This window comes from Vicia villosa, unplaced genomic scaffold (assembly GCF_029867415.1).
Source record: "Vicia villosa cultivar HV-30 ecotype Madison, WI unplaced genomic scaffold, Vvil1.0 ctg.000041F_1_1_1, whole genome shotgun sequence".
Classification (NCBI taxonomy): domain Eukaryota; kingdom Viridiplantae; phylum Streptophyta; class Magnoliopsida; order Fabales; family Fabaceae; genus Vicia; species Vicia villosa.
In genome coordinates this window covers 927,198-937,169 of record NW_026704972.1, presented here as the reverse complement: position 1 = coordinate 937,169, position 9,972 = coordinate 927,198, and the positions used below count along the sequence as shown (strand labels likewise).

At 31.3% G+C, this 9,972-nt stretch overlaps 1 protein-coding gene across 1 annotated transcript; it reads right to left on the bottom strand.

Annotated features, from left to right (window-relative positions):
* Positions 1 to 687: 687 nt before the first annotated feature.
* LOC131622707 (uncharacterized) lies at positions 688 to 1,245 on the bottom strand. The gene is made up of 2 exons (XM_058893746.1): positions 993 to 1,245; positions 688 to 854 (listed from the first exon to the last, which is right to left on the bottom strand). The coding sequence occupies exons 1-2, from the start codon at positions 1,243 to 1,245 to the stop codon at positions 688 to 690; spliced, it is 420 nt and encodes a 139-aa protein (XP_058749729.1).
* Between the last annotated feature and the right edge of the window lie 8,727 nt (positions 1,246 to 9,972).

The following is a 9,972-nucleotide window of genomic DNA, read 5'->3' as shown; positions in this document are numbered from 1 at the left end:
ATCTGAAGTTTGAGATTTAATTGCATATACACTATTCACATGACTTTCCCAACGTGTTTGTGACAATGGTTTAATAGTTAAACCTTTCACATTATCTCTAAGAATTTTCCAACGTTTTGTCGAATGAGAAAATACAGTATAAATATGTTGTAACACTCCAAAAAAATCTTTAGCTTTAGTACAAGAATTTGCAATATCACAAAGTGTCAAGTTAAGGCTATGACAACCACATGGTATGTATAATGCCCTAGGGTTAATATCTAATAATTTTCTTTGTACACCTTGATGTTTACCTTTCATGTTTGATCCATTATCATATCCTTGTCCTCTCACATTATTAATATATAGACTAAGAGTTTCTAATACATTTTTTAATTCTTCAAACAATCCTTGACCTGTTGTGTCATAGACTTTCAAAAATTCTACAAAAAACTCTTCAACTTTTATTGGACTTGTAGAAACATCCACACAACGTATAATTAGAGTCATTTGTTCTTGATGACTTACATCAGGAGTACAATCAAGAATCACAGAAAAATATTTTACTTCTTTGATTTTTTCGACTATTGCACTTTTGACTTCATTACCTAACATGTTAATCAATTCATTTTTAATCTTATGACTAAGATAATGATAATGAATTTCATTATTCTTAATATGTTCAAAATGTTTTTGCATGACAGGATCTCATTCAGCAATCATTTCAACAAGAGAAAGATAGTTTCCATTGTTTTCCACATTAATCCTCTCATTTTTTCCATGAAATGCTAAATTTTGCTCAGCTAGATATCTAGTAACATAAACTATCCTAAGTAATACATCTTTCCAATGTCTTTTTTCATTTCTTATAAGCTCTTGAAGATGTTTATCAATTGTTATATTTTTTTTAAATCTAATTTGTAAGTCAATTCATTTACTCATGAAAGACATGTGTGCACAGCTTGATTCATGTTCTTTAAGCCTTTCATAAATATGTTTCCAATCATTAAAACCTTCATTTGCTAAGCGATTCATTTTACTACTTGTACCAAATAACTTACACCAAAAACACAAAACTCTATCCAATTCTTTTGAATAAACAAGCCAATTCCTATCTTGCTCTTCTCCATTAGAACAATAACGGATATAACATGATGGTGAGAAATGTCTACCAAAAGTATCTTTAGGATCATTCACAATTGACACATCTCTTATAGGACCATTTCTAAGTAATTCATCTCTTAAGTCATTGCTAAGGTTATTCATGTTCTTGGATCATAAATGTCCAATAGACTAGACTCGTTATGTTGTTCATCAACAAAAACAAGGATATGTTCATTTTCATTATTATAACCTTCATCATCAAAAATTTCAGCTTCATCATCATCGTCATCTTTATTTTCATTATTTTCAACCAAAATATTTCGCTCTTCAACAATCCTATTTAGTTGTTCATTCTCTAAACTCTCAACTTCAAGGTTCAAATTACCTAGATTTGCATCATTCGAAATAGAAATTGTAGGGTGTTTCTCAAAAAATTTATGAATAGCACCCTTTTGAGATTTATTATCAATTTCAATTAGTTTCTTTCTTTTTCGTTTTAGATGACCAGACAATTGTTTTCTAGGCAACATTTCAAGCAATCAAAGAGATGAAACAATAGTACCTGATGTTGATTTTTAATCTTCAACTTAAATTCTGATCAATTTGTTCCAAAAGCCTTTGAACACCAAATCAAACTTGATATTGAAAATTGAATATCAACATGAAACCTTTATAAAATTCATTGATATTAAAATTAATACCGTTGAATAATATTGACACAAAATTCATAAACCTTTATAAAATTCAATGATATTAAAATTAATACAATGAATAATTTAATTTATATCGACAAAATTCAAATGATATAGCTTTCATAATCATACCGTTGGGTACATATTGAATAATTTTCATACCGTTGGGTTACATATACGTTGCATATATATTCTAATATTATTTCACTTAATTGCTCTAAATCATATTGAATAAAAACTTTCCAAAACTTACTTGAATTCAAAATTGGCAAGGTTAGAGATTCCTAACTTACATCAATAATATAAAATATTGTTTATATGATTATTTTAATTATTTTAATTTTAGTGACTCAATTAAATTTTGTAGTTGTTAAAATTATGAATATATTAATTGATTTTATTCGAGTCTATAATTTATATATGAGAAATGAGAATCTGTTATTAATTTTGACTTTGTAGTGTCCCTATAAGTTTGCTAGTCAGTATTTTGTTTCTAACAATTATTTTTATATTAAAATATTTTCTTTGAATATATATAGGGGGTAAAAAAAATTTTGGTGCCCCTAAAATTATGGGGCCCTGGGCTCCCGTGCTCAGGGTCACCCCTGGTATTATGTTACATTATGTTTAAATAGGTCTACGTGGAAGTTCCTAAATTAGATTTTGGATAATTATCGAGAGGTTTGCTACGATGAGATGTGAAAGAAAGGGTAAGTATGAGGAACATGTCAGGAAACTAAAACATGATGACACTAGAACCAGGAAATAAAATATATGGTGGGTTGATGTGTGGTCGTGGGTAAAGTTACGATAGGACGACGATGATATTGAAGTCACTATAATATTATGGATTTTATTGTTAATTCGAAACTTTGATTACAATAGTATGTGATGTTAATCTCTTTCAGTTTTAACTTTTTTAGGACAAATTTGTTCGAAACAAAAACATATTATTCAAAAATATTGTATTTGTTTCAACTTTTAACCAATTATATTTTGTTTTCAAAATATAATTTATATGTGGGTCGTTTTATGGGTTGTTCATTACACTTTCTATATGTTTCTCTCAAATTTTATGAAAAAAATGTGCATTCGTTATGTCTAGATGATAACTTTCAGATGCACCATGATCAATCAATTAAGTTGTTTTTTGAAATGCGAAAAGGTGTAGGAAATTTTTCAATCTTGAAGATAACTTCTTTACACAGTTACATAATCCAAATGTTATCTTCCAAATCATAACGTTTTATACATAATTAGTTTGTTAAACTCTCTCACTCAAGATTTACGTCATATTCTTTAAACTCTCTCACAAATTATTTCTTTATGCAGTTATGGTGTTTGGTAACACAATGAAATTGTATTTCGACATTAAAATCCTCATAATTATCCTAATTTACAAGTAATGCATGTCTTTATCTCATTTGATTAATTCATAATATGTTACGTTATGTTTATATGGGTCTATATGGAAGTTGTAAAATTAGGTTTTGGGATAATTATCAGGATGTTTGATTCCGATTCTGATAAAAGATCGACATTTGCTACGGTGAGATGCAAAAGAAAGTGATGAGTATAAAGAACATGTCTTGAAATTGAAACATGATGACACTATAATAAGGAAATGTAGACGTAATTTTAAGTTGCATGGGTACCACATGATAAAAAAATGTTTAGAAATTTAATATGATATGCATTGTACATAAACATAGATTTGATCACAAGTTAGTCAGTCATCTTAATGTTACTCCTTTAGATTATGATGAGAAGGAAATTGTTCTTCAGATGACGATGAACATGGTTCAGCCTAAAAACATACTTGAAATTTTGAAAATTAAAAAGACATGATAGTGTCTCAAATATTAAGCAAAATTATAATATTCGGCACAAAAACAACAGTGCGATAATGGGTCTAAGATCTAAAATGCAACAATTGTTGAAATTGTTGAAAAACGCCATATGTTTCTAGGTAGAAAGTGTGTGAGGATGGAAAATTTGTTCAAGATATATTTTGGACATATCCTGAATACATCAAGTTGCTTGAAATTTTTTTCATAGTATTGATAATTGATTCATTATATAAAACCAATAAATGCATGTTACTTTTGCTTGAAATTATTGGTGTTACTTCTATAGAGATAACATATTCAATTGAATTTGCTTTTTGGAATGTTAAAAGAAGGATAATATTACTCAGGCTCTAAAAATGTTTCACAATCTATTGAAATACTTGGAAAATATGTCATAGGTGATTGTCATTAATCGTGATACTTCACTAATGAATTATATTACAAAAAAGTGTCTACGTCATATGTTTTATTTTTTCGGTATCATAACAAAAATGTGAGATGTAAAACTAAGAGAACCTTGGGAAACAAACAAATCAAGGGTGGAGACAAGAAAATGATCAAACTTATACAAATATTGAAACCCACAATTGAAGTATGGAATGTTCTAATTAGTTTTTTTATAGAGGAATCATGTGTTGATTATGTCATGCAGTTCAAAAGTGTGTGAGTGTAGTATCCAAAAAATTTAAAATATGTTGAAACTACAATATTTGACTAACTGGATGAAAAAATAGTTTGTGTATCGACTAATCAGGTTAGACACATTGGCAACACCACCACAAACAAAATTGAATTCGATCATGGTTGATTGAATAAATAGTTGGAAGATAGTAAGAGTGATTTTTGCAAGGGTTGAAAAGCGTACTTGCTAAAAAAAGTACAGATGTGTGGCACCCCTAGGCTGGTAGTGGTGGCCATAGGCTTTAGTGTTTATATGTGTTATGCAAGCTCACGAGGGTGAGGATCCCTGTTTTGGAAGTGTTTTATGTGTGGCCAGTTCAAGCTGACTAGGTTGATAAGCTCTATTGTAGGGGTGTTTTTCGGTGAATATCAAAATGTCCTCTCAACCATAAGGTTAAGGCACTTATAGAGGCCTATGGGACTGAATTTAGGGTTTCCTAATGGGTAAAAAATTGTCTCTCCTTGACTGTGAGACTTGTTGGCTGCCTACTTCTCAGGGAATCATGACCTTGCCACTTCATTGTATAGTTATGAACTGCATACACGTCACCATCAATGTTTCCCATTAGAACGAGCCACATACTAAGTGGGGATCATGACTAGGAGACATATTTTGGGGCGGGCATTTGATGATGGTGTTACCCTAGGGATTTTAGCTGAAGAATTCGACAAAGAATAAGAATGACAATATTTGAAAATAACTAAGTATTAAAAGACCCAGTCTTCAACACACTAGTCATGTCGATCAAGATGGTTCGACTAACTTATCAGATGATTTAGAACTTAGTGTATTTTGAATTCCAAGGATAGAGAACCCAATGTTAAATATGCTTGGATCTCAACCCCAAAAGCTAACTTAAATAGGGAGGTCGTTCTCACATATTTATACAACCAACAACCCGGGAACCTAAGCAAGCAATGCGGGACTTCAACCAAAATTCAACAACACAACTATCAACTTGAACACACACCCTCACGCCTAGCATGGGCATGGATCAAATATCCATATTACAATCCTTAACCCGACTCTTACTGATGTTGGTGAGCCTAAGAGAATCGGGAGCACCAATGAGACTATTACAAGAGAGGGAGATGCCACATACCGGTCCAAAACCTTAAGGTGATAGGTGTGTCGGTTCTCCCACTTATAAATGTTCAAGTCTCCATATTACTAACCAATGTGGAACTTACCCACACTACTCACACTTGTAATTCTTTTTTCAATACTCTCCCTCATGTGTGATTCTATCCATAATGCTTCCCCTCAAGTGGAAGCTCTTTTATCCACATACACTTGTATCCCTGTTGACATTTTTTAAGTGGACACCTCCTATGGCCATTTCGATACAAGTAAGTTGGTCCCTTCACTTGAACCAAGGTCTCATGATACCATTTGTTAGGGAAATTCGGGGGGGGGGGGGGGGAACACGGGGGAGCATTTTAACTTGGGACATTTCCTTTTGAGCAACACACCTTTGAAGGAGACACGTCACATACTCACCCAAAACCTTAAGGTATTGGGTTAATGGGTCATCTTTCATATAAATCCAACATTTCATCCATTTATACGCGATTTGGGAATTTAGCCACTCACACTTAGACCTAACATTATCCCACACAAGTGTGATTCCCCCACATCCTATAACAGAATCCAACACCGGATCCAGCTCCCTCTCCTCCACGAAGCCGAACCAGACTCTGATACTATTGTTGGGGAGTTCGGGAGAGTTGGGAGCACCAATGGGACTAATTCTCTAGGATCACAAAAGAGAGAGATGCCACATATCATCCTAAAACAATAAGTTGATAGGCGTGTAGGTTCTCCCACTTATAAATGCTCAATTCTTCACACTCCTAACCAATGTGGGACTTCCCCACACTACTCACACTTGTAATTCTTTTTCAACACCAAAGGCACCTACTAAGTCTGGTTTTGAAGAGTCTCATGAACAGATCAACGAGATTAGGATCACTCTCTCTTTAAAACATGTCTAGAACCTTGAAAAGGTTTGCACAAATCACCACATCGACGTGAAGATGTGGTGTAGAAGTGTCGGATTCGACCCGCCTATTAGATGTTGGGGACTTAGTGCATTTTTTGAATCCAAAGGTCAATTGCACTAGGTCTATTCTATCACGTTTTTCTTATAATATGCAACATTAGTCTTTATCAATATACATAAACATATGGCTAATTGAGGCTGGAAGGTGGACAATGATCCCCAAATTTTGATGTTATTTTTTATTATGTTAATATTTTAAACCAATATATTTAAAAATTAACAATTTAACTTGTTGATTGTGAGAGAATAAGTTAAATAAACAAGTTTTATGATTTAGACTGCACCAATATACTAATTAATAACTTTAATTTATTGTATCTAATAATAATAACCATTTATTAGGAATCGATGAACTTAGATTGTTTATTGTAATAGCGTCATAAAGTTATAGAACTCGCTCGTTTGATTTTACATCAATATTCGGGACTAGTTAACATTAAGTTACCGAAAGTGTAATTCGTACCATTTGATATCAAATCAATGACAAAGATTGATTGCCGCTTGTAACTGAGTGGTAAATTTATTGCAGAAAATTTAGATCTAAAATTGAGATGTCCATTTTAATAGGAATTTGTTGTAGCGAGAAACAATAAGTAACATGAAAAATAGATAAAAATTACTGACAAGAGTTCTTATATAATAATCAAAATAAAATAGACCCAAATGTTTAACATTATTCAAACAAAGAAAATGCAATAACATTAAAATCTAAACCAATGACCACGACCGCAATTTAAAACTATGTTTCTATGACTAAGAATAAGAAGAATAAGATAAGTGTATCTTCCCATGTTCCTCAAGAAATTTATCAGATTCAAAGATTTCAAAGCAATACATACACTTATACACTTTTACATTTACAATATCAACTTCGTTTCCACTAACACCAACTTCTTCAGATAAATTATTAATTTCCTTATGCTTTTTATCATGTCCATCAATATCTTGATAAGATTTAAACACTTTGTGACAAATATCACACTTAATTCCAATGGTGCCATTTTCACAATTTTTTTGCCTTCTTTTGATAGTATTTCTCCTCGATTTGTTGCCATTCTTTCGCACAAATAATAACCAATGTTTTAGCAGCTTCCATATCAAAATCATCATACACTAATTGAAATTGTGAACTCTCTTCATTTTCTTCAGCCACATTAAATTGTGCATTCTCTTCTCTTTCTTCAGCTACACTAAATTGGGTATTCTTTTCTTTTTCTCCAGCCACATTGAATTGTCTACGACTGCATTTCGATCTTTTTCCAGTTGGGTTTTTTGGATAAAACTCAAACACATGTTTCCTACCAAAGTTTTCTAGGTTGTAATAACAATTTCTTTTCAGAGATCTAAGATTGTGTATAGAGTTATTTCTTGTATTGGCAATTGAGACACAAGATGTAGTGATAAAGTGATTTGGATGTTGGGTTGACCCTACTGAATATTCAGGAGCTTGGCTATTTAATGGAGGTTTTGGAGGGATTGGCAATTTGGAATAGTGAGACTTTATGTGGCCTCCCAAAGCCTTACCATTAGAAAAGAACTTATTACAAATGGTGCATACTCGACCATTATTCTCCATAGTTGGAGAAAATTCAACACTCCTTACCCCTTTGCTTTCTCTTTCTTTTGAGAAATCCTCATATGATTTTGTACCTTTAAAAAGATCAAATAAATTACATGCATCTAGCTTATCAGTGCAGTTGAATGTAGACTGTTAGATTAGACAATGTACCTTCCTAATGAATAAGGAAAAAAAATAAAGTTGCACAGAAAAATAAAAAATGGTATGATATTATTAATTTAGCATTTGAATATTTCCATCACTACAAAATAATTTAAAATTTACCAATTGACGATAATTATATGAAAAAATAATTAATTAAAATTTTAAGGCATTAGATAATGCATTCATGTAATTTTTAATTTGAAATAATCCAAAGTAATTTATGTTTTAATTATTGATATTTTTTATTCATTATATATTTAATTTTAAATTACTATAGATATATTAAGTGATAGTGTAAAATTTTAATATTATTACTCAATTATATTTCATTATAATTGTGAAATATGATTTGATGACATTGTGATATATTTTTTATTATCACTATATATTTTAAACTAGCTCCTTTATATAGGCTCAACTCATGTTGATTGTGAAGAGGATGATTTGCTCACAAAAATATATTTGATTGTAAAACTTAAAAAAAAAGCGGATTCACTATATTCCTACTCAAATACCATACATATTCATTGTTGTGGATAACGACAAGGTTAAATTCAATTAATAATTTATTATGTGAGAGAAATAACAGTATCAACCAAAATAAATGACATTCAGCAATAATGATCAATAAACATAAAATATAACAAAATAAAGCGGAAAAAGACGAAATGTTTGTTTATCCAGTTCGATCAAAAAGATCTATTCTGGGGGAGAGAGCAACCCTTCAATTCACTATACTCAGAAAGTTGTTACAATAGATTACATATGAGTTACAAAAAATAGTATTCGCCTTAAGAGTTCATAAGAACAACCCTAAAGGCTCCCAAGAACAAACCCCTATTTTCTACCCTAGTGTTTCCTAATCTTTCCAATTCTCAATATATAAATCACTCAAATCCAAGATTTAGAAGTAATTGGCAATCCCCTTAGATAACTCCAAAGGTTTTCCAAAACCTTTGTCTTTCTAAGTTTTCCTTGAGAATACCACAAACCTTATAAACCCTAAGATTGTATAATCCTTGACCCTAAACATTTTTTCTCCCTTTTACTCTAAAGTTCTAAATTATCATTCTTTCAAACAACTAAGAGATACATATATAATAGCTAAAACCCAAGCCCAAAAAACACAACCCATTAATTATTAAAATAAAATATTATAATATATTTTATATTAATTTAAACTGTTTCTAAAGTAATATATATATATATATATATATATATATATATATATATATATATATATATATATATATATATATATATATCTAATATTCTAACATTAAATAACGGATCCGCAAACCAAACTGGTCAAACTTGAAATTCGCGAACTGGTCAAACCGGACATTCTTGCTCTTTTCGGCTTTCTGATTTTTGGCAATCTCAAAATATGTTTTCTTTCTATTCATCAAAAAAGGTTTTAAGGCATACTTCAACAATCTCAACCTTGACTTCAAACCGTGTTGATGTCAATTTAACCATCAACAACCCTGCTGCTTTGTACCATGTTGAAACTCTAATCAATAATCTTGATCAAATTCAAGCAACCCTTGAATCTTGATCTTGCCAATTGTCTCCACTTGTTTCCAATTACCCTTTTCTGCCTAGGTAATTTAACAAGCCCACATGTATGAGTCTTCAACCATCGTTGACTCCATCTGCTTTCGAATGCTTCTTTGAAGGTCATTCTTTCTGAATTTTTCTACCCTTCAACCACATTCAAAGTATAACACCCAAGGCTAGCATAATCGTTCTTTTGAGATGCTACAACCCCCCTTCTTACCTTATCATGAGTCAAATAATAATCAGAGATCTTTGTAACGGTTCCCTCACTACTGCTAGCATCCATAGTAGGAAACTCCACCTCAAACTGAGTTTTCTCC

Coding starts and splice junctions, on each gene's coding strand:
- LOC131622707 (XM_058893746.1), bottom strand. CDS start 1,245: ATGAATAACCTTAGCAATGACTTAAGAGATGAATTACTTAGAAATGGT. Junction 855..992: donor GAATCGCTTAGCAAATGAAG/GTTTTAATGATT, acceptor AACATCTTCAAG/AGCTTATAAGAAATGAAAAA.